This window comes from Silurus meridionalis, chromosome 2 (genome assembly GCF_014805685.1).
Source record: "Silurus meridionalis isolate SWU-2019-XX chromosome 2, ASM1480568v1, whole genome shotgun sequence".
Taxonomy (NCBI): domain Eukaryota; kingdom Metazoa; phylum Chordata; class Actinopteri; order Siluriformes; family Siluridae; genus Silurus; species Silurus meridionalis.
In genome coordinates this window covers 1,457,625-1,484,318 of record NC_060885.1, presented here as the reverse complement: position 1 = coordinate 1,484,318, position 26,694 = coordinate 1,457,625, and the positions used below count along the sequence as shown (strand labels likewise).

Below are 26,694 nucleotides of genomic sequence, written 5' to 3'. Positions count from 1 at the left end.
CACACACACACACACACACACACACACACACACACACACACACACAGTATCCACACTCACACACACCCCACAGTATTCCATACTCACACACCCCCACGGTATCCTACACTCAGACACACACACAGTATCCCACACTTACACACACACACACACACACACACACACACACACAGTATCCCACACTCACACACACCCCTACAGTATCCCACACTCACACACACCACACAGTATCCCACACTCACACACACACACACACACACACACACACACACACAGTATCCCACACTCACACACACCCCACAGTATCCCACACTCACACACACACACAGTATCCCACACACACACACACACACACACACACACACACACACACACACACACAGTATCCTCACTCACACCCCACAGTATCCCACACACACACACACACACACACACACACACACACACACACACACACACACACACAGTATCCCTCACTCTCACACCCCCACAGTATCCCACACTCACACACCCCAACAGTATCACACACCCCCACACACACACAGTATAATACATGGGAACATGTTACAGGAAAATAATGAACCTACTTCTCTCTCTCTCTCTCTCTCTCTCTCTCTCTGTAGAGTGTTTCTGTAGGTGAGATGTTGGATGTTCTGCAGGTGAAGATGAAGGAGAGCAGGTTGCTGATGGAAGAACTCTTCAATCTGAGAGAGAGACACTGATCACGTTCATGCAGGACAAACATCTTTCACATCTCTTTCATTCTATTCATCCACATCTCTCAATCTCTTTATCACTACATCTATTCATCCACATCTGTCTTTCTTCGAAATCTATCCATCCACATCTCAGTTGTGAAGTGTGTAGATGTGATTTAAGTGATTCTTGATCAAACACTCATCGCACAGGTGTGTGTTTGTGTGTGTGATTAAGAGTCATGTGCCTGTACAGGTGTGTGTGTGTGTGGGTGTGGGTGTGTGTGTGCACGTGTGTTTGTGTGTGTGATTAAGAGTCATGCGCCTGTACAGGTGTGTGTGTGTGTGTGTGTGTGTGTGTGTGTGTATGTTTACATGATTAATACCTACATGAATTAAACTCATTTATGGAGTGTGTTTATACTTAAGTGTGATTAACTTTTGGTTATTATTATTATTGTACACACACATTCACACACACACATTCACTCACACACACACACACATTCATTCACTCACACACACATTCATTCACTCACACACACATTCACTCACTCACACACACATTCACTCACTCACACACACGTTCACACAAACACATTCACTCACACACACATTTACACAAACACATTCAATCACACACACACACATTCATTCACTCACACACATTCACTCACTCACACACGTTCACACAAACACATTCACTCACACATTCACACACACACAAGCATTCACTCACAAACACGCTCACTTACACACACACACACACACACACATTCATTCACTCACACACATTCACTCACACACACACGTTCACACAAACACATTCACCACACACACATTCACTCTCACACACACAAGCATTCACTCATTTACACACATTCACTCACACACACAAACACATTCACACACATTCACTCTCACACACAAGCATTCACTCACAAACAGGTTCACTCACACACACACACACATTCACTCACACACACATTCACCACACACACACATTCACTCACACACACACACACTCACACACACACACACACATTCACTCACACATTCACACACACATTCACTCACCACACACATTCACTCTATCTCACACACACACACTAACACATTCACACACACACACACACACACATTCACTCATTTACACACACACACACACACACACACATTTACTCACTCACACACACACACACTCACACACACATTTACTTACTCACACATTCACTCATTTACACACACATTCACTCTCTCACACACACATTCACACACACACACACACATTAACACATTCTCACACACACATTCACTCACTCACACACACACACACATTCACAAACACACACACATTCACTCACTCACACACATTCACACACACATTCACAACACACACACACATTCACTCATTTACACACACACACACACACACACACACATTTACTCACACACATTCACTCACTCACACATTCACACACATTCACAAACACACACACATTCACTCACCCACACACATCCACACATTCACACAAACACATTCACTCACACACATTCACTCTCTCTCACACACACACATTCACTCACACACACAAACATTCACACACACACAACACATTCACTCACACACACATTCACACAGTGGTGGGTCGTGTATTTGGTACCTGGACCTTCAGTGAGGACGAACCCGACTAAATCCACCTCTTAATACACCACTATCACAACACAATTATATAAACCATCAATACAATACAAACACACTATATAACAACACGTGCATTACAGAGAGACGTTTCACATCTGGAGGTGAAAACCATTTTACTAAAACAACAAACCCAGTTACACTCCAAACCTCTACACTACAACCACAACTGTGCACCTACAACATCTGGAGCAGTTCACAATCAATATTTGTTTAATAACATGACAAAAACATTAAAATGTAAATAAAACACAACCTACTCACCAGAGATGCAGATTCAATGTGCAGCGCCCCCCAGAGGCTGTAATCCAGTGGTACTGCTCGTATTCACTGGTCTGGAAGTGGAGAACAAACCCTTTCCCGGGCTGAGACACGCTAGCCAGCTTCAGGGTTGGTGACCTCCTCACCATGTTTTTTAAGTGTCTGAGACCAAATTAATTTCTCTTCCTCCGTAGGCATAAAAAAGTCTAACTCAGACGTATGAACGTGTGCAGAGCTTCACACGTGTTTTACCAGTTGAACTCGACTGTAACAGTTTCCCTCTGACCAACCAATCAGAGGACGGAGAAATGCTGACGCTATTCTGGTCCAGTGATCTGCTCTGTGAGGAGAATCTGAAATCTGATTGGTTAAAGAAACAGAGCTGTTGGTAATATTCTCTATGGTAAAAGTCCAGCAGTACTGATTCTGAAGGCTCTGAGCAGATTAGAGTCACATGGCAGCACATAGAGGCTGAAATCTGATTGGATAAAAAATCTAACATACACGTACTGGAAGCAGTGCAGCCGAGAGAAACACTACCACATGAAGAGAAGAAACTGATGGAAGAAATTAATACAATTTCATGGAACAAATATTAGAGTTTAGGTTGTAAATGTAGATCAGTGCTTCTGATAGTGTTCAGACTAGTAGAGAAGGATTTGCTGGCTCTGACTGCCCGCCACTGGCAGAGATAGTTGTTCTTCTGGAAGGTTCTCTTTTCTCCACAGACAAACACTGAAGCTCTTTCAGAGTGACCATCGGGTTCTTGGTCACCTCCCTGACTAAGACACTTCTCCCCGATCGCTCAGTTTGGTCAGGGGGGCTCCACTTTAGGAGGAGTCCAGGTGGTTCCAAACTTCATGATACAATCCTGTCTCGGTGGTCTACATACACTGTAACTGTGGGACCTTCTATAGACAGGTGTTTATCTTTCCAAATGATCAATCAACTGATTTTACCACTGGTGGATTCCAATCAAGTTGTAAAAACATCTCAAGAAAGATCAGTGGAAACAGAATGAACTTGAACTGTCATGGCAAAGATTCTGAAAACGAATGTACCTGTGATTTTTACACTATCTGTACCTGTAATAACCAAAAAAGTAAGTTTTATTTACAAATTGCATATGAAACCATATCTTAATCCTCATTATGGCCCCAACTCAATCTATTAACAAGATCTCACCAGACTTCGGGTCCCTGAGCATTCGGTTCACTTCAGTCCACTCCATTCCACTCCAATCACTACACTTTCTCCATTCTACTCCACTCCCTACCCTCCATTTCACTTCACTTCATTTCCTCCACTCCATTCCACTAGAGTGGAGTGGAGTAAAGTAGAGTACAGAAGGGTGGTGGAGTGGAGTGGAGTAGAGTAAAGTAGAGTAGGGTGGAGTGGAGTAAAGTAGAGTACAGAAGGGTGGTGTAGTGGAGTGGAGTAGACTAGAGTACAGAAGGGTGGAGGAGGAAGTAGAGTAGAGTAGAGTAGGGTGGAGTAGAGTAGAGTAGAGCAGTAGGGTGGAGTAGAGCAGTAGGGTGGAGTGAGTGAAGTAGAGTAGAGCACGGTAGGGTGGAGTGGAGTAAGTAGAGTACAGAAGGGTGGTGGAGTGGAGTAGAGTAGAGTACGGTAGGGTGGAGTGGAGTAGAGTAGAGTACGGTAGGGTGGAGTGGAGTAGAGTACAGAAGGGTGGAGTGGAGTGAAGTAGAGTAGAGTACGGTAGGGTGGAGTGGAGTAGAGTACGTAGGGTGGAGTGGGTGGAGTGAAGTAGAGTACAGTAGGGTGGAGTAGAGCAAAGTAGAGTACAGTAGGGTGGAGTAGAGCAGTAGGGTGGAGTGGAGTGAAGTAGAGAGAGCACGGTAGGGTGGAGTGGAGTAGAGAGAGCACGGTAGGGTGGAGTGGAGTGGAGTGGAGTGAAGTAGAGAGAGTACGGTAGGGTGGAGTAGAGCAAAGTAGAGTACAGAAGGGTGGAGTGGAGTGAAGTAGAGTAGAGTACGGTAGGGTGGAGTGGAGTAGAGTAGAGTACGGTAGGGTGGAGTGGAGTGGAGTGAAGTAGAGTAGAGTACGGTAGGGTGGAGTAGAGTAAAGTAGAGTACGGTAGGGTGGAGTGGAGTGGAGTAGAGTAGAGTACGGTAGGGTGGAGTGAGAGTAGAGTACAGTAGGGTGGAGTAGAGTAAAGTAGAGTAGAGCACGTAGGGTGGAGTGAGTGAAGTAGAGAGAGTACAGTAGGGTGGAGTAGAGCACAGAAGGGTGGAGTGGAGTAGACTAGAGTAGAGCACGTAGGGTGGAGTGGAGGAAAGTAGAGTACAGAAGGGTGGAGTGGAGTGGAGTGAGTAGAGTAGAGCACGTAGGGTGGAGTGAGTGGAGTAGAGCACAGAAGGGTGGAGTGAGTGAAGTAGAGTACAGAAGGGTGGTGGAGTGGAGTAGACTAGAGTAGAGTACGTAGGGTGGAGTGAGTAAAGTAGAGTACAGAAGGGTGGAGTGGAGTGAAGTAGAGTAGAGTACGGTAGGGTGGAGTGGAGTGGAGTGGAGTAGAGTAGAGTACAGAAGGGTGGAGTGGAGTAAAGTAGAGTAGAGTACGGTAGGGTGGAGTGGAGTGAAGTAGAGTACAGTAGGGTGAAGTGGAGTGAAGTAGAATAGAGTAGAGTACAGTAGGGTGGAGTGGAGTAGAGTAGAGTACAGTAGGGTGGAGTGGAGTGGTGCGGAGTCCTCCTCTTTACTCCAGTCCTATTTCACTGGAATCTGCCTCCAGGTGGTAGTTTCAGTGTTCATATTCCTCCACACTGTGGGTTCCCAGTGAGGTGTTTGCTTTACTATGTTGGATTTGGTTTGTGGAAAGTGTGTCCAGTCCACTCTATAGAGGGACAGTCTGTTCTAGATGGAGGTTCTGGAACAGTCAGGAGTGAGAGATCAGAAGAGACCAGCGTTCCAGGATGTGGAAGGAGGAAAGTAGATTTACATCTTTATAAACAGCTCACAGGAGTGTGGATAAGACCTTGTGCTGAACAGGAGGTCAGTGTAAAATTGAAATGTTCTCTCAGTGTGAACCCTAAGTAGATTCCTGAAGACTTTTATATTTAAACCTGGTGTCAAAGCCTTGAGTTTGTGTTACTTTATCTTTTTTTCTCTCTGTTCTCCGTGTGTTCCTTTGTTTCCCGTCTCTTGTAATGTACAATTAACAGCCATATGTAAAAATCATGCAGTCAGGAATTAAGAACAATCCGAGTGTGTGTCTCGTCCCGGCTATGCTAATGATGTCGTTTTCCTTTATCTTTTTTTTATAATAAGGGATTAGTGCAGGACCGCAGCTCCAGCAACTCGGGGACCAATTTATCTGATCCGAACCCACCCTGGCGTTAATTACCATTCATTAACATAGTTCACATCTCTCTCGTCCTGTGGCGTCCCCGGAGCGCCGGCATGGCCGTGTTTTGTCCCCGCTGAAGGACACGGCGCCTTTTCCTGAGGAGTGAAAACGTTACACTTCCCCAGATATCCATCACCTGCTCATATTTTATTTAACGCATTGTTTTATTCACTCGCCGTGAAGCTGCAAATCACATGGTCCAGGCGCTGAGGGGACTTTTAAATATTTATTCTACTACTGCCAGCATTTCAGTCAAAACAATCAAATTAAATCAATCAGTCAGTAAATAGATATTATTACTAAACTTTTATGGCTGCAATCTGCTGCAGAATTGCTGACCTTTGACCTGGAAGAGATCTAAAGGTCAATGTTTTTTTATTTGTAGGAAAAAGCAGCTAACACGATTAATTATAAAACAAGTTACACAGTGACATCACAACTCATTTGCATATAATGAAGTGAGTGGTCTGTTGAGTATAATGTTGATCAACCCAGCCATTAGGGTTGCACAAGCCAGTGCACTCTTTGTGTCACTCCTAAGCCCAGAGAGGTTTGTGTTATAAAGAACGTCCAGAGTAAAACATGTACCAAATAAAATATATGGATCAGGAATAAGAATTTCATAGCGGATCGGTTGAGGCCCGGTTTACCAACAACCACCACAGGTATCATTAACAACAGGGTACCGGTGTAAATTGTGCTATTGTTGGCCGAAGGAGGAGAAGGAGCGGAGGAAGACGTCTACAGAGACAGCAGGGAAAGGAGAAGTGGAGGAGAGTGAAAGAGAAGTGGAGGAGAAGTGGAGGAGAGTGAAGGAGAAGTGGAGGAGAGTGGAGGTTCAGGTTGGTACTTTAAATGTTGGTACTATGACTGGTAAAGGGAGAGAGAGAGCTGATATGATGGAGAGGAGAAAGGTAGATATGTTGTGTGTTCAGGAGACCAAGTGGAAAGGGAGTAAGAACAGGAACATTGGAGGTGTTTAAACTGTTCTATCATGGTGTGGATGGAAAGAGAAATGGTGTAGGGGTGATTCTGAAGGAAGAGTACAGTAAGAGTGTAGTGGAGGTGAAGAGAGTTTCTGATAGGGTGATGAACGTGAAGCTGGAAGTTGAAGGGGTGATGATAAATGTCATCAGTGTTTATGCTCCACAAGTTGGCTGTGAGATGGAGGAGAAGGAAAGATTCTGGAGTGAGTTGGATGAAGTGGTAGAAGGTGAACCTAGGGTGATTGGGACAGACTTTAATGGACATGTAGGTGAAGGGAACAGAGGTGATGAGGAGGTGATGGTAGGTATGGTTTTAAGGAGAGGAATGTGGAAGGGCAGATGGTGGTAGATTTTGCTAAAAGGATGGAAATGGCAGTGGTGAACACGAATTTTAAGAAGAAGGAGGATCATAGGGTGACGTATAAGAGTGGAGGAAGGTGCAGAAAGGTAATATTTTGAGCAGCTGATGAATGAGGAAAATAAAAGAGAGAAGGTTGGATGGTGTGGAGTTGGTGAAGCAGGAAGTGGATAGGATTAGTTAGGGGGAAGTGAGAGCAGCGATTAAGAGGATGAAGAGTGGAAAGGCGGTTGGACCAGATGACATACCTGTAGAAGCATGGAGATGTTTAGGAGAGATGGCAGTGGAGTTTTTAACGAGATTGTTTTACAGGATTCTGGAAGGTGAGAAGATGCCTAAGGAATGGAGAAGGAGTGTGCTGGTACTGATCTTTAAGAATAAGGGAGATGTGCAGACCTGCAGTAACTACAGGGGAATAAAGTTGATCAGTCACACCATGAAGTTATGGGAAAGAGTAGTGGAAGCCAGGCTGAGAGAAGAGGTGACCATGTTGATGGAGAAATATAGAGAAGGTCAGAAGGAGCTGATTGTGTGTTTGTGGATTTAAAGAAAGTGTACGACAGGGTGGAGAGAGGAGTTGTGGTATTGTATGAGGAAGTCTGGTGTGTCAGAAGTATGTAGTAAGAAGTATGGAGAGTGTGTTAGAGAAATGAAAAAAAAAATTGCAGGCAGGGTGGAGTGGGTGGAGAAGAGTGATAGCAGGAGTGATTTGTGATAGAAGAGTATCTGTGAGAGTGAAAGGGAAAGTTTATAGGACTGTGGTGAGACCTGAGATGTTGTATGGATTAGAGACAATGGCATTGAGTAAAAGACAGGAGGTGGAGCTGGAGGTAGCAGAGCTGAAGATGCTGAGATGTTCGTTGGTGATGATGATGGACAGGATTAGAAATAAGTTTATTAGAGGGACAGCGCATGTAGGACATTTTGGAGACAAGGTGAGGGAGGTGAGATTGAGATGGTTTGGACATGTTCAGAGGAGGGACATGGGGTATATCAGTAGGAGAATGCTGAGGACGGAGACACCAGGAAGGAGGAAAAGAGGAAGACCAAGGAGGAGGTTTATGGATGTGGTGAGGGAAGACATGCAGGTAGTTGGTGTGAAAGAGGCAGATGTAGAGGACAGGGGGGTATGGAGACGGATGATCCGCTGTGACGCCCCTAATGGGAGCAGCCAAAAGAAGAAGGTGTATAATTGGTATAATTGGTGATTGGTTGTTGTGGTGAATAATGTTGATCAGTGATTGGTTGTTGTGGTGTTTAATGTTGATCAGTGATTGGTTGTTGTGGTGCTTAATGTTGATCAGTGATTGGTTGTTGTGGTGCTTAATGTTGATCAGTGATTGGTTGTCACTGATCAGCATTATATATCACAACTGATTCTTTGTGTTGTTTCCTTTATTTTGACTATAAATGCATGACTTCAGGTCTCAGCAAACTCACAATCGCTGAATATTCCACTGATTAACACACACACACACACACACACACACACACACACACACACACACACACACACACACACACAGAGTAAGATAGTTAGTGTAGGCTTAGAGGCGCCCCCCGCTGGCACAGGTGGAGCAGGGACGATGCTCTGGGACCAATTACTGCTGCAGGTACATTACTGACTGCGAGGGGGAACATGGTGTGTGTGTGTGTGTGTGTGTGTGTGTGTGTGTGTGTGTGTGTGTGTGACCTCTCTCTTCTCTTGGCTTATTGTAGATCCTTGTCTTGTTCTTTTACTTTATTTTTTGTGAGTTGAAAATAAACAGCAACGTCCTCTTCTGCTGCCGTCTCACTGAATTGAGAGGAACTTCACACTTTATCCTGAGCACAGAGTGTGTTAGATTTAACACACACACACACACACACACACACACACACACACACACACACACACACACGGTTTTATATAAATATGGGGTTAATTTCATTCTGTTCATTCATTGTAATTTCATCCGATTTAAACACCAGGTGGCAGCACAATCACATCTACTCTAAATGGAGAGGTGAAAAGACCTGGTCTCCTTCACTTCCACTTATTTATTTCCCCTCATTCATTTATCTCCTCTGTTCATTGATTTCCCCTTGTACACTTTCCCTTATTCACCCCTTTGATCACTTATTAATTTAATAGTCCTTCACTCCCTTCCTCTTTCTTCACTTCCCCTCATTCACTTTCCCATGTTTACTTTACCTCGTTTACCTCTTTTTCACGTACCCCTTGTTTAATTCCCCTCGTTTACATCCCATCATTACATCTGGAGTTTCACCTCCACAGGAAACTCATTGAGCTCCAGACTGCTCATGTGGAGCTGCAGTGAGCCCTGAAATAGCAGGGGATGAGCAGAGAACCCAGTCCCCTTGTCTCAGCTGCTCCAGAGCTCCAGTCCTGATGTTTTACTAATATCTCCTCACCTTCATCACACTGATGCTCTGAATCACATCACCAACAAAATCACATTCAAGCAAATTACAGCACAAATCAAACAAACTTCCATCAGTGACTGAGGAACTCCAACAAACCAGCAGTAAAATCTAATGTAGTTTTTTCCCTGAAGAGAGAAAACAGTAGAGCAGAAGATCTGAACACGGTCTCAGATAAAAACAGAGTCACGTTGAGCAGCTCCAGACTCCAGACAGAAAAACATGTCCACCACAGGACCAGATCGTGTCCACACTGTGATCTGAAGCAGATCCAGACTGAACTGAACTTCTAACAGAATGCAGGAAACACACTGAGATACGCAGAGGTTTATGGGAAATCAGGTGCATCAGCACACGTGTGAAGCTCTGAAGAACGAGGAGAGAGAGAGAGAGAGAGAGAGAGAGAGAGAGAGACATGATGAGGTAGATGTCATGGAGAAATATACTGTATGTCCAGAAGTATTGGGACACCTGACTTTCCCAGCCATGTGTAGATAACATTAAGGTCCAGTAGTTTTACTGGTGATCAGGTAAGTATCTCCACCACGATCTCCTGAAAGAATCTTCACCCAGAACTCAGCACCTCAAATGGACAGCAGGGGGCAGCATTGTTACAAACACAATTACTCCATTAAACACGGACTCTTTTTAAAAGCTTGATTTTCAGCTTCAGTGCAGTTTAACAGTGTAAACAAATACATCTTCTTCTTCTTCTTCTTCTTTCAGCTGCTCCCATTAGGGGTCGCCACAGCGGATCATCCGTCTCCATACCACCCTGTCCTCTACATCTGCCTCTTTCACACCAACTACCTGCATGTCTTCCCTCACCACATCCATGAACCTCCTCCTTGGCCTTCCTCTTTTCCTCCTAACTGGTGGCTCCATCTTCAACATTCTTCTACCAATATAATTCATGTCCCTTCTCTCCACATGTCCAAACCATCTCAATCTCGCCTCCTCACCTTGTCACCAAAACATCCTACATGCGCTGTCCTCTAATAAACTCATTTCTAATCTTGTCCATCCTCGTCACTCCCAACGAACATCTCAACATCTTCAGCTCTGCTACCTCCAGCTCCACCTCCTGTCTTCTACTCAATGCCACTGTCTCTAATCCATACAACATCGCAGGTCTCACCACAGTCCTATAAACTTTCCTTTCATTCTTGCAGATACCCTACTATCACAAATCACTCCTGTCACTCTTCTCCACCCACTCCACCCTGCCTGCACTCTTTTCTTTACTTCTAACACACTCTCCATTACTTTGCACTGTTGACCCCAGGTACCTGAACCTCCACCTTCTCCACCTCTTCTCCTGCAACCGCACCTCCACTGCCCTCCCTCTCATTCACACACATGTACTCTGTCTTACTCCTACTGACTTTCATTCCCCTTCTCTCCAGCGCATATCTCCACCTCTCCAGGTTCTTCTCAACCTGCTCTCTACTCTCACCACAAATCACAATATCATCTGCAAACATCATAGTCCAGGGAGACTCCTGTCTGACCTCGTCCGTCAACCTGTCCATCACCACTGCAAACAGGAAAGGGCTCAGGGCCGATCCTTGATGCAGTCCACCCTTCACCCTGAACCAGTCTGTCGTACCTACTGCACACTTCACTGCTGTAACACTGTCCTCATACATGTCCTGCACCACCCTCACATACTTCTCTGACACACCCGACTTCCTCATACAATACCACAACTCCTCTCTCCACCCTGTCGACGCTTTCTAAATCCACAAATACACAATGCAACTCCTTCTGTCCTTCTCTATACTTCTCCATCAACATCCTCAAAGCAAATAAGGCATCTGTGGTGCTCTTCCTCGGCATGAAACCATACTGTTGCTCACAGATGGTCACCTCTTCTCTCAGCCTGGCTTCCACTACTCTTTCCCATAACTTCATGGTGTGACTGATCAACTTAATTCCCCTGTAGTTACTGCAGGTCTGCACATCTCCTTTATGCTTAAAGATCGGTACCAGCACACTCCTTCTCCATTCCTCAGGCATCTTCTCACCTTCCAAAATCCTGTTAAACAATCTGGTTAAAACTCCACTGCCATCTCTCCTAAACATCTCCACGCTTCTACCGGTATGTCATCTGGTCCAACCGACTTTCCATTCTTCATCCTCTTAATCGCTGCTCTCACTTCCTCCTTACTAATCCTATCTACATCCTGCTTCACCAACTCCACATCATCCAACCTTCTCTCTCTGATTTTCCTCATTCATCAGCTGCTCAAAATACTCCTCCACCTTCTCAACACACTCTCCTCACTAGTCAACACATTTCCTCTCCATCCTTTATTGCTCTAACTTGCAGTACATCCTTCCCAGCTCGGTCCCTCTGCCTGGCCAATCGGTATAAATCCTTTTCTCCTTCCTTAGTGTCCAACCTCTTATACAGCTCCTCATATGCCTTTTCTTGGCTTTCGCCACATCCTCTTTACCTGCTGCCGCATCTCCTTGTACTCCTGCCTACTTTTCTCATCACTCTGTCGATCCCACTTCTGTTTTGCCAACCTCTTTCCCTAATGCTCTCCTGCACTTCCTCATTCCACCACCACGTCTCCTTGTCTTGCTTTCTATTTCCAGATGTCACACCAAGTACTTTTCTAGCTGCCTCCCTCATCACTCCTGCAGTAGTTGCCCAATCATCCGCACCTCTTCACCACCACCAAGCCCCTGTCTGACCTCTTCCCTGAACCTCACACTACACTCTTCCTCCTTCAGTTTCCACCATCTTATTCTTCTTTCAATCCTCACTCTCCTCCTCTTCTTTTTCTTCTTCGCCTCCAAAACCATCCTACAGACCACCATCTGATGCTGTCTAGCTACACTGTCCCCCGCCAACACCTTACAGTCTCCAATCTCCTTCAGGTTGCATCTCCTGCATAGCACATAGTCCACCTGTGTGCACCTTCCTCCACTCTTATACGTCACCCTATGATCCTCCTTCTTCTTAAAATACGTGTTCACCAATGCCATTTTCATCCTTTTAGCAAAATCTACCACATCTGCCCTTCCACATTCCTCTCCTTAAAACCATACCTACATCACCTCCTCATCACCTCTGTTCCCTTCACCTACATGCCCATTAAAGTCTGCCCCAATCACCAATCGTTCTTTCCTAGGTACACCATCTACCACTTCATCTAATTCACTCCAGAATCTTTCCTTGTCCTCCATCTCACAGCCAACTTGTGGAGCATAGGCACTGATGACATTTATCATCATCCTTCAACTTCCACCTTCACGATCATCACCCTATCAGAAACTCTTCACCTCCACTAGACTCTTACTGTACTCTTCCTTCAGAATCCCCCCTACACCATTTCCCTTCCCATCCACACCATGATAGAACAGTTTAAACACCTCCAATGTTCCTGCTCTTACTCCCTTTCCACTTGGTCTCCTGAACACACAGCATATCTACCTTTCTCCTCTCCATCATATCAGCTCCCTCTCTCCCTTTACCCGTCATAGTACCAACATTTAAAGTACCAACCTGAACCTCTACTCTCCTACACTTCTCCTTTTCCTGCCGTCTCTGTAGACGTCTTCCTACTCTTCTTCTCCTCCTTCAGACAACAGTAGCCCAATTTCCACCGGTACCCTGTCGGCTAACGATACCTGTGGCGGTCGTTGTTAACCCGGGTCTCGACCGATCCGGTATGAAATTCTCATTTGTGATCTGTATATTTGATTTGGCACATGTTTTACACTGGATGTCCTTCATAACGCAACCCTCCTCATTTACCCGGGCTTGGGACCGGCACTAAGAGTGCACTGGCTTGTTATTAGTGTAAACAAATACATCAAAAATGAATAATTTCAAAGCAGCTTTAAATACTGATTTAAAAAAAGAAAACTGGATGGAAGTTTTGTGCACTGAGGAATGATTCCTAACAGAAAAACTGACAATTGTAGAATTTTTTTATTTTTTTTTATTATATTTAAAGTGGAACAATTGTAATGTATCGATTTCTAAATTAATATTTACTTATTTACTGAGATAGAAACGGAATTTAAACAAGTTCAGGTAGGAATGAAAAAATAAATACATACAAAAATAAAGTAAATAAAATGAAATAAAACTAGAATTGACAATAAAATCTGGTATGGAGCAGTAGAAGAAGAAGGAGAAGAAGTAGAAGAAGAAGAAGAAGGAGTAAAAGAAGAAGAAGGAGTAGAAGAAGCAGAAGGAGAAGAAGGAGAAGAAGAAGAAGAAGGAGAAGATGAAGAAGGAGGAGGAGAAGAAGCAGAAGGAGAAAAAGGAGAAGAAGAAGCAGAAGGAGAAGAAGCAGAAGGAGAAGATGAAGAAGAAGAAGAAGCAGAAGAAGAAGAATGAGAAGGAGAAGATTAAGCAGAAGGAGAAGAAGAAGGAGGATCATATGATATATATGATGATGAGTCAATCATGAATGCAATGAGTTTATTGAAGTCTGAAAGTAAATCAATGTTACAAGTTAGAGGCAGAACTGACGTGCAAAATCCAAGATAACTTGACATGTACATGACCAAAACAAGTCCAGGTTTTAGTGCTTCATGTTGGAAGAACCTTCTTGCTGATCCATCAGGATCGACACCATTCTGTTCTTTGATTAATTTTCTGTTGCTTTATCTTCAAGACATCCACCAAAGTCCCGATGGAATCTTTCATCTCGCTCCTTTGGTTTGCTCTTATGTTGTTTTTAAAATAATCAAGATGTTCAACCTCACTTCCTTTCCTCCACATAGTTGACAGCTTCATGGCAATGGAAGCCCTGGAGCACAGTGATGAATCTGTTCCAAGCTGCTTTCTCTTCCTTTGTGAGCTTCTTAGGGGAGTCCTTCCACTCCAGGAGTGTCTTTATAAAAGCTCTGATGAAGTTACCAGCTTTGGTTTAGAAGATGTAGCCAGGCAAGCTCCTATCAGTAGGCGTGTGGTTGGCTAATTATTCCAAGACTTTTTAAGCAGGCACTGGGCAATAGGCCTGGAAATGTGGGCCCTGTTTTGAAAGCACATGGGATAAAATGCTGCTTTGTTTGGTTGTGTTTGAAGTCGCCCCAGAGGAGGTCGGCCAAGTCTGTTACTTTAGTTTGTTTAATTTGTTTATGTAGAGGGATTTATTTTGATTGTATGGGAAAATTGTTTTTGTTTATTTAGATGCAGATAAATTGAGCAATGCTGACTGTGTATGTTGACAGCTGCTGGTGTAAGTACCGTAATTTCCATACTATAAAGCGCACCTTTATATAAGCCGCACCCACTGAATTTCACAAAGATGTTTATTTTGAACGTAAATACACGTGAACGTAAATAGTGTAGAACGTGTCTACACTGAAACTAATGACCTTTACACAGGCTTTAATGAAAGACACTAAATGCAATATGTTGCGCTTCTATTAAGAGCAGAGCGGTATTTTGTGAATAGCATGTCACTGCGTTCCTCCAGTATTACTGCATGTGTGTGAGAGCGAGGATTAAGTCCTTATTCTTTTCTGATGCTCATTTCTAAGTTTCTTTGACTAACCCGTAACGCTGTTGCCAAGAAAAATAAAAAAGCACGAGTTTTGGAAACCTGTCTGTGTTTATATGATTTCTGTTGTAACTGGAGTTAGCGAGCTCTCCCTTCACCCAGACTCAACACGTTACAACGGCTTGTATCTAAACAGTAGCCGACCAAGAAAGTCATTGTTCACTGTCTTCCTCCTTCCTTTCACAACTACAGTGGTACCGTGACCTACGAGTGCTTTAATGTACGAGTTTTCCGAGGTACGAGCGCTCACTCAGTCGATTTTCGTGCTTTGTTACGCGAGCAAAAACTTGAGGTGTGAGCTCGAGACGCCGCTGCTAGATGGTGAAGTGAAGCCAGAAAGAGAAGATTGTAACGAAAATTAAGATAAGAAGAAAAAGTAAAAATGTAAAAGTTTAGGGATTCGTAGTGTACAGGAGTGATAGTAATTCCTCAAGTCGTCTCATCTCCAAGGAAAATACACTGAATATAACCTTATTATATCTTTACATACTCTTTTATATTTTTATACAGGATTTGTTATTTATAAATGTATTTTTCAATTTAATAAAATGAAACATAAAAACGGGGTCATTTTGAGGGTTGGAACGGATTAATGCTATTTTAAGTATTTTTATTATGAAAACTGATTTGATGTGTGAGTAAATTGAGATACGAGCTCGTCCACGGTACGATTTAAACTCGTAGGTCAGGGTACCTCTGTATTTCTCTCGGGAGTTTATCTTCTGGTATCGTCGTGTGTTTAAAAATCAACACCGGTGGAAGTTTTTTCTCCCGATGCCGTGCAGCTCAGAACACAGGTGAGTGTGTTTTTTTTTTTTTTTTTTTTCTTCTTTTTTTTTTCTCGTTCATTTTTTTTGGCTTGAAGTTTGTGAAACCGGGAAAAAACCTATAAATTAGCCGCTTCATTGTTTAAGCCGCAGGGTTCAAAACGTGGGAAAAAAAGTAGCGGCATATAGTCCGAAAAATATTGTTTTAGATTTAAGTCAATTGCTGTTTCTCCCGTGTTGTTTTTGTTTGGTCCCCTGGTTGGCCGGTGTCAGGAGTGTGCTGCATGGTGGCAGCACGTGTATCGTGCGAATTGTTTGTGTACGAGTCCGGTTGGCCGGGGCTTTGGTTTTTTTTCTTTCTATTTATTTCTATTGATGACACCTTTCCAGGCTTATGTCACCAGCTCAATTCATGGTGGTGTGTGTGTGTGTGTGTGTGTGTGTGTGTGTGTGTGTGTGTGTGTGTGTGTGTGTGTGTGTGAGAATCCTCTGTGTATGGGATTTAAGTTTGCTGTGTTTTTTGTGGTTATGAGTGAAGGGTTATGTTTTGCGTTGTGTATTTTTATTTGAATTGTGGTTATTTCTTTTCAGTCTTTAATGCAAGCAGGATGTCCCCCTATGCCTTAAAGGTTTGCCGCACGCAGCGAGAGATTTGAGCTGGCTGTTAACCTCTTTGAGAGCTGGGACCAATGTTGGATAAGTAACTTGTATAAATTATTTTATGTTTGTGTTTCATTGTTGTGTATATTATTTGCTGTCCTATTTTTGTAATTAATTTTTGTACCTTGAGTGATTTGAAGGTTTTTGTTTTTGAGCCCGTGCTCTAAACAAGTTTTTCTCTTTCAAATTAGTTTTGATGGAGTGACGTAGTGTTACAAAGACAAGGCTTGTAAATGATATGAAGTACATGGAGGTTGCAGACTCTTTATCCAGAGCTGTGACTGATTGTTTATCAGTCACAGTTTGATGTTCAATTGTGGCATCAGCACAAGTATTAGATATTGCTCCTCTACACACTGAACTTCATGTTCAGTCCAGCAGGTCTCAGAAGTGTTTGATTATGTCCCAGCCATGATCTTGTACATCAAGACATCCAAAGTCCTGATGCTGCTGTGGAGAGAAAACATACACATTATACCCATTTTTTTCAACTTTGTGAAAGGATATTCACCATCTTTCATTTAGAAACGCGTGTCTCGTGTCTTGTTTTGTATGGGGTAATAAATATTTGTTTTCTTTCAGCATTTATGGAAGGAGTCTCCAGTGTCAGCACTTTGTAAAAGTCAGAGGTAAAGCTGTTCAGATTGTTATCTTGGTGATTTTATAACAGTAAATGAACAGTAGGTGGCAGCACTGATCTATAAAACATCTCCCACTCAGTGCTGCTGGTGGTGGTGCAGTTTAAACAGACAAACTGCAGGGGGCAGCAATGTTACAAACACATTTACTCTATTAAACAGATTTTTTATTTTTTATTAAAAACTTGATTTTCATAATTTTAGAGCAGGTTCAAATCCTGATTTGTAGGAGAACAGTGGATTCGAGGATCGTGCACTGAGGAATTGTCTCTAAAAAAAGAGACACCACGTCATTGTAATTATATCAAATACAAAAATAAACATTTAAAAAAAAATAAAGTGGAACAATTGTAATGTTTCCAAAGTTAATATTTACTCTTTACTGAGATAATAATTAAATTAAAAATAAGAAGAGACGAGAATAAAGCAGTCGTTTCACTGTGAAGTGCGTCATTGGGGACATGACCAAAAAAAAAGTCCAGCACGTGTCAATGCTCCTTGCTTTTAGAACCTTCTTGATGAACCTTGATGATGCATCAGGAATGACTGTGATAAAGTTCCTGCCGTACTTGTGTACATCAAGACGTCCAGCAATGTCCTAATGCTGCTGAGGTTTTTTTCCAACTCCATGTGAAAAAGCACAGAATAGAATTTAGATCTGATTTTTTAAAATTAATCCATTCAGTCGAGTTGCTGTTAAATTAACACACAAAAAATAAATAAATAGAATAAAATAGAATAGAACAGAACACCACAACAGGACAAAACACAGCTGAAGAAGTAAACACTACAGATTGTCTGTGTCCCAAATACACTCTCAGCTCTGTGTTTGAATTCCATTCTTACTATGCAAATAACATACGCACATTTTAATTTCTGAATAAAGACTAAAGGAGAGAGATGTGTGTTTTATCTGTCATTTATGGATAAATAAACACTCTTATACACACACACACACACACACACACACACACACACACACACACACTGCACAGCAACAAACACCACCACAGCAAAAGTTGTGTAACATCACTAAAGTAAATTTGTTTGAGTTTTATTTAAAATCATGTGTCATATTCTCTATTGTAGAATCTTAAATTACTTACTGTAAACTTTACTGTAAACTTTACTGTAAACTCTACTCTGATTTCTTCTATAAACTATTTTCTACACTTTTCTCTGATCTTTCTTCTTGACTACACTTTAAATATAATCTACTGTAGATACTAAACTAAAACTATTGTTTATACTGTAAACTAAATGGGTGGAGTTCACCATCACATGTAGACTGGATACTGTATATACATTATTACTTCTCTGTGAGTGTGTATTGTAGAGTCATACAGCATAAACAGAAAGCTGATTAGAGCTTTGTTATGAATCACTGATGGAGATTCTGCTGAAGTGTAGAGATGTTGGTGTGACAGCACATACACCTCACATTTATTGTTAAATATTATTTCATAGTGTTTGTATTTACTTAGACAAGTGGACATACAGTGTGTGTGTGTATATATATATATATATATATATATTAAACTCAGTGCCTATAGAAAGTCTTTACCTCATTACACATTACATTACATCATTGTCACATTACACCCCGAAAAAAAAAAAAAAAAAAAAATTCTCTCTTTTATTGAGCTGTATGGATGATTATTAAAAACAAATTAGTGAAATACCTGGGGAGGTAAAGTGGTAAAGCCCCTAGTAGTCCGAGGTGGCAAAAGTATACACATCGTTTACTTAAGTAGAAGTACAGATACTTGTGTTTTAAAATACTCTGGTAAAAGTTGATGTTCTGACTACACTTTTTTTACTCAAGTTAAAGTAAAGAAGTTTGGGCTCTGACATGTACTTCAGTAAAAAGTAGCTGTTACTACACCTGTTTTAGTGTCGTGCTGGTAACTGAACCTCATATTCTATCAATGTATTGATAAAAATACTGAATGTATCCAAGCTGAACAACCACCATACAGAGTACAAGCAGAAAAAAGACTAAGATGACATAAAATAAATATATATAAATATATATATATATATATATATATATTTTATGTGTGTGTGTGTGTGTGTGTGTGTGTGTGTGTGTGTGTGTGTCGTCTTGTATAATTAAGTGCCTCCAAATTTGTGGTAACAGTTTGGAAAAGAACCACATAGAGCAGGAAAGGTCAGGTGTCCCAATACATTTGTGTGTGTGTGTGTGTGTGTGTATATATATCCTTGAAAACAACTCAAAGTTATTATGATGTTTTGCAAATGACAAATTAAAGGTGAGTTCCTGTGCATTTTATTGACGTTCAAACAGGAAGACTTCACCTGTATAGCAGTTCTACAACATATAAAAATGTTTCAAATGATAGATTTCAAATGACAGCTACATACTACAGAAATTAAGAACATCTTTATTTGAAAAATAGCAACATGTGGCAGCATCCTTTATATAAAATACAAACAAAATTGTAGGAAAAAACTTGAAACATTAAAATGGCTCATGAAAAGAACGATATAACAATAAAACGTTAGATTACCTGCATGTGCTTTCTCAGATTTGACGGCGAATTCTTTAAAGCCAGCACTTTTTTACAACCAATAATTTTGAACATCTCCCTTATATATGGCCATGGTGTTAAAGAATATCTTTGTTTTTATTTATTTTCACATCGGTGACTCCCTCTGAATTCACATTAAACATTCCTCTCGTTGCCTTGCTCATTGTTTGCTCCACTAGCCTACGTCTACGTCTGATAGCCAGGAAATAATACACCAGTGATATGGTGAAAAAGCCGCACAATGAAGGGCTGATGGGCTGGAAACAGCAATCAATGAGAAAAAATTATACTCAAATTAACGAGGCTGTTTTGAAAATGTAAGAAGTAGAAAGTACAGGTATTTGTGTAAAAATGTAGTGAAAGTAAAAAAAATTGTCCGTAAAAAAGAAATAGTGGAGTAAAATACTGATACCAGAAAAATCTACTTAAGTACAGTAACAAAATATTTGTACTTCACTACTTCCCACCTCTGCTAGTAGTGCACTGTTCAGAGCATCGTTACGTGGAAAGCTTTACACAAACTGGCCTGTATCACAGGATAGCAAGAATGAAGCCTAAAATGTGCCACACACAGTCTTGTTTGTAAAAAATAAAAAAGTCACAGTCTGGGGGTGAACTTGCTGTGATGTCCACTCCTGGGAAGTCTGGAAACTGTCTTCACTGTTTTCCACTTGTGAATAATCTTCCTCAGTGTAGAATCATGGACTTAAAATTGCTTGGAAATGGCCTTATAACCCTTTCTAAATTGATGGGAAACAATTGCTTTTCTAAAATCACTGCTAATGTTTTTCCCCCTTGGTGTTGTGTTACCACACACCTGAATGCTTCAGACCAGCAAACTGCTAAAACCTGGGCTTGTCAAAAGGTGCTTATATTAGCTGATAATCAGTTAATCAAGGTACATTTTATTGTCAGCTTCAGGCTGCTAGTTAGCTTCCTAAGTCCTATAGTATCAGTACGGGGTGTGTTTAGTGTTTTACACGTTTTTCCTATTTTGGTTTATTTTTATAAAATGAACAATGACATGGTTTAATAGGTCCTGAGTTGTTGTTAATCTGAGGTTGTATTCACCTCATTCTAATACCTGATATGGACCAGGTGATTTTTATTGTGTCCTGATACATTAAGTCATAGACTTCAAAGAGTGTGTGTGTATATACAATAAACCATCTGGTAACACTGAGTCTTTGAGACATGCATGTGATAGAGATGTGTAGTTATGGTGGATTATGGCAAATAGCAGTACATTAATCTTTTGCCACTGGAACATCTGCCGATTTAAGAGTTCATGTGACTACAGATACCAGCAAAACATTGTGTGTGTGTGTGTGTGTGTGTGTGTGTGTGTGTGTGAGTGTGTGTGTGTGTGTGATTGTGAAGCTAATTAGATGTTTTATTTTATGACATGTGAGCTGTTTTATTGTGTTTGGTTTAAATAGTTTGAAGTCGGTTTGTAAACCCAACAGAAGTGGAGTCTGTGCTGTGTTCAGTTTGCATAAGAAAATGTGAGGAAATTGCAGAACTCTTCACTCACTCCCAGATTCGCTCTTCACTCCACTTTAAAATGTTATTACTGTATATAATTTTCCAATAATTTTATTATGATTATGCGTACTTTATTGTTTCTCTCTCTCTCACACACACACACACACACACACACACACACACACACACACACACACAGAGCTTCAGGTTCAGGTTAAACAAACACAGTTTCAGACGGCTTGGAATGCAAAGTGACCAAAAAGCCGGATTTTCACTGAGCTAATGTTATATTCTATTCTATTCTATTCTATTCTATTAAATGTTGAAAAAATAAAAATGATACAAATTTAAATAATATAATAATGAAATAATTATAATATAAAATTAATTGAGTACATTTATTTATTTAATTCTATATTTTGTACAATATAAATGTAAAATAATATATAATGATAGTAGAATATAAATACAACATATGCTACAGTATCCAAATTTGTTGGGTTTTTTTTCCATTTTTCCATTTTTCTACAACTATTTAATTTAGATTATAAAATATTTAATCAAAAAACACATTGTTATAACAGAGGTCAAATATCTGAATAACTTTAACCAAAAAAAATATTTTTAATAGTTTTAAAAAAAAAAACAACAACCACCAAATAATTGATTTTCCACAAATTAGTCATTTTTCGTTTTTCTCCACACAGCGAGAGTTTCATATTTAAATATCTGCACAAAGGAAAGAAATTCAGTAAAACACAGAATAATACACCCATGGTGAAATTCAATTCTTTAACATAAAGCCTAAATAAACGTTTCGGGAATATATATTTATATTTTTTACAGAATCACACCGGAACACATTTCACACATGATAAAGGAAAAAACAGTTAATATCTTATTCATCTAAATAACTTTTTTTATTTATTGATTGATTTATTGATTGATTTATTGTTTTGATAAGAAAAAAAATAGAAACGTTTCAGAGTCAGTGAGGTGAATTCTGTGCCATGAGACGATAACATCAAGTCTTTTTCAAACGCCATTTCACATCAAATGTGAAAACAAAAAACAAAAGAAAAAAAGACAAAAAAGAAAAGATGGAAGATAAAAAAGAGGAACATGTGACCTGAGATCCTGCTGTATTTTCCACATGTGCAGCAAAAAAGTTCATGTCCATGAGCTCAGGGTTTAATAAAACAGTATTTAAATAATAATGTAGCGTCTGAGCGTCTGGGCATCTGAGCGGCTAAGCGTCTGGGCGTCTGAGCGGCTAAGCGTCCGGGTGTCTGCTCCCCAGCAGTGAGGTTTTTATTTATTATCATTCATTCGTCATTTTATTTTTTATATTTTTAGCACCTTCATAATCTTTTTTAAATGGCAGAAACAAACCTGTCCATGCATGACGGATACGTTACAGGTCTCATGTAGCCACCTGTTCCACCACTGTTGTGAAGGTACGAATCATTTGCTACATCTGCACTGATGGGAGACGACCCTGTGACCCCTAGTCGCCCCGAGGGGATGTAGTTCTGCGTGCTGTTGTGCGTAAACATGCCCTGAGCGGCCTGGCCATACCCATGATTTCCAGCATTGGAGTAGGAGAAGGCGATGTGATTGGAGTTTAGCGAGCATGATCCTCCTGCATCCTGGTTGAAGTTACGGCATGGCGGCTGCACCGGCGGCGTCTCAGGGGGGCTGTGCGCCAAACCGCTGGACCCGATTATTGTGTTGATGCTGAACACGCGAGACTGGGTCGATGCAAATCCGGTCGTGGATGGAGGATAGTACGGGGGAGAGATTTGTGGCGCGTAGGTCGGGTACACTGAGCCGTATACAGAGGAGGTGATCTGGACTGGGGAAAAAATGGGTGAATCGTGATGGTATGATGATGTGGAGGTAGAGTAGGTGGTAAAATCGCAGCGTTTAAAGCGTTTGCGGCGTCGCAGGAAGCTTCCGCTCTCAAACATGTCCTCGGCATTTGGGTCCAGCGCCCAGTAGTTACCCTTCCCTGGTCTCCCTGGCTCTCGCGGGATTTTAACAAAGCAGTCGTTGAGTGTCAGATTGTGCCGGATGGAGTTCTGCCACTTTTTAGAATTGTCCCGGTAAAAAGGAAAGCGGTCCGTGATAAACTTGTAGATGCCCCCAAGAGTGAGTTTGCGATCAGGAGAGCTGGCGATGGCCATGGAGATGAGAGCGATGTAGCTGTATGGAGGTTTTCCCCTCTGCAGAGGTCTTTTCCTGCGTCTGCCTTTAGGAGGGTCTGAGTTCAGAGAGTCCGTCGTTTCCACAGCCGTCTGAGCCAGAGCCTCGTCCTCTGCCTTAACCACAGGCATTGCGTTTTTTGCTTGGAAAGTCTCTGCAGTCTTCTGACTCACGTCAAGGTGTGTCTCCTGGCATCTAATGTCACAGGTTTGTTTGGCAAATGTTCAGTTTCGCTTTTTTGCAGATCAGAAGTGGCATTTACCAGCAACTAGTATATTCATTAATGACCAAGTGATCACAGCCATGCTGAGAAACTTACTGCTAAGAATTCCTCCCTCTCTCTCTCTCTCTCTTTCTCTCTCTCTCTCTGTGACTTAAATCCAGGCTTCCTCCGTTCTCAGCGCTAATATAAACAAAATTTTTCTGAGGCTTAGTGTTTGAGAGCTGAGTGAGTGAGTTGTAATGAGTGACAATGAGCTTACCTGCACACTAAAACACCTGAGCAGTGCTTGGCCACGCCCCCTCCTCCCTCCCCCACCTCCCTTCCTCATACACCTCATCAGGTGACACTCGGTTCCACACCATTCACATCTCCATACAAACTGCCGACTCTTATCAGATTTAAACATGATACCATCTGAAATGAAGATTAGATATAAATATAAAGGAAACATGATTGTTAATAAAATGGCAAAATTTTAACATGGATAGATTTTTTTTTTACGCAATTTATTTACAGTAAAATCACAACAAAACCCTGTACTGAAATAAGAGCATGTAAATATTTATATATGTACATATACTGTATATGATGTATTTACACACACAAACACACACACACACACACACACACACAGATATATACATATATAATTTCATGTATAAATTATTATTTATGAATTAATAAAAAAATATATATATAATTAGTGAAATAACATAATAAATCCAATATGAAATTAAAAAATCATTAATAAACATGTTTAGACACAGTCATGATGTTTTCAATCCCACATGACTTTTTATTTGCAAAGAGGAAAACATTTTATAATTTTTATTTAATGATAAATAAATAAAAATTATATTAAATAATAAGAGCAAATAAGAGCAAATATTTATATGTATAATATATATTATGTATAAAAGTATATATACTGTTTATGATGTATTTACACACACACACACACACACACACACACACACACACACACACACACACACACATATATATATATATATATATATATATATATATATATATATATATATATATATATATATATAATTAGTGAAATATCTTAAAAAATCCAATATGAAATTAAAGATTATTAATAAATATGTTTAGACACAGTCATGATGTTTTCAATCCCACATCTGACTTTTATTTAGAAAAAGGAAAACATTTTATAATTTTTATTTAATGATAAATAATAAATTATATGAAATATTTTTTAATGTTTGTCACAAAGTCACTTTAAAGTTTTGATATTCACTCAGTCAGGATTTCTCATTTGATCCTGACAGAGTTACTGCATGATCATCTCCAGCTGTAGTCTGTAAAACAGTCTGATCCGTGTGAGCTTTCTAATGGCTATGATGGGATCTAAAGGGATCTGAGGTGAAATCAATCAAATTAAAGATTTTTTTTTCAAATAAAAATAATTGAATGATTAAATAATTTAAAGAACAATCGAGTTCTACAGAGGAGTCAAGTAAATGTTATATGTTTATAGAGAGTAGCTCATGCTGAAGAACACGGGAGGTTTCTTACACATGATTTACACTGAATACACATAGAACTGTTAAACATACTGACATTTTCATATAAAATTTTTACCATCATGCACAGATTTTATTTCCTTGCTTCCTCTTTTTATTTATTTTTATTTTTTTTACTTTTTACATAATTTGTAATTTAAAATATTTAATATATTAAATGGCTAAGTTTACACAATTTCTTCTGTATTTTTGACCGCTTTATAGTGCGCACAAACACACACACACACACACACACACACACACACACACACACACACACACACACGGCATGTTTTTTTTACCTGTGTAATCTGATCTAGTTTTAACTGTGACTCGCTCAGAGGGTTTATTTAGACAGATTTGTGTTTGAAGAGTGTACAACATTTTTCCTTGTCTCGACATTTCTCCCGTATGCCACGATTACTCTTTTATGTCTCCTCATTACACCTTTATGTCACCCATGTCATATGTTCACTTTGTTTTTGTTTCCTTCTCTCTCTCTCTCTCTCCCTCTTTCTATATATAGTGTGTTTGTGTGTGTGTGTAATGTAGACAGTGTGCACTACATTATACACACGGACTATATTATACACACACCTACATAAAACTTTCTTTCGGCTTCTCTCGTTAGAGGGCGCCACAGCGGATCCTCTGCACGTTTGATTTGGCACATGTTTTACACTGGATGTCCTTCCTAATGCAACCCTCCCCAATTTATCCGGGCTCGGGCATTATACACACCCAATCAACATTATACACACCATCAACATTATACACACACAATCAAAATTATACACACCATCAACATTATACACACACAATCAACATAATACACACCAATCAACATTATACACACCATCAACATTATACACACACAATCAAAATTATACACACCATCAACATTATACACACACAATCAACATAATACACACCCAATCAACATTATACACATCAACATTATACACACACAATCAACATTATACATACACCTACACTATACACACAATCAACATTATACACACCATCAACATTATACACACACAATCAACATTATACACACCATCAACATTATACACACACAATCAACATTATATATACACCTACACTATAACATTATAACCTATACTATACACATAATCAATATTATACACACACAACCAATATTATACACACACATTAATATTATACACACACACAATCAACATTATATATACACACAATCAACATTATACACACACAATCAACATTATACACACACCATCAATATTATACACACACACCTACACTATACACACAATCAAAATTATACAC

General features: G+C 40.5%; 2 protein-coding genes across 9 annotated transcripts in view; one reads left to right on the top strand and one right to left on the bottom strand.

The window, feature by feature from the left end:
• cntln (centlein, centrosomal protein) overlaps nucleotides 1–1,118 on the top strand; it is a 101,254-nt gene extending 100,136 nt beyond the window's left edge. For all 8 annotated transcript variants that reach the window (XR_006928703.1, XM_046875318.1, XM_046875363.1 and 5 more), the window contains one exon: nucleotides 624–1,118. Coding sequence is in view for 7 of the 8 variants with exons in the window: in XM_046875318.1 (XP_046731274.1) it covers nucleotides 624–722 (99 nt within the window). In the remaining variant the exon portion in view is untranslated. The remainder of the gene's footprint in view (nucleotides 1–623) is intronic.
• A 20,819-nt stretch (nucleotides 1,119–21,937) lies between these two features.
• Nucleotides 21,938–24,071, bottom strand: foxe1 (forkhead box E1). Its single transcript, XM_046862198.1, has one exon. The coding sequence runs from the start codon at nucleotides 23,757–23,759 to the stop codon at nucleotides 22,797–22,799; it is 963 nt and encodes a 320-aa protein (XP_046718154.1). The 5' UTR covers nucleotides 23,760–24,071; the 3' UTR covers nucleotides 21,938–22,796.
• Nucleotides 24,072–26,694: the final 2,623 nt, after the last annotated feature.

Bases quoted from the DNA above. Each gene is read 5' to 3' on its own strand.
- foxe1 (XM_046862198.1), bottom strand. From the start codon at position 23,759: ATGCCTGTGGTTAAGGCAGAGGACGAGGCTCTGGCTCAGACGGCTGTG.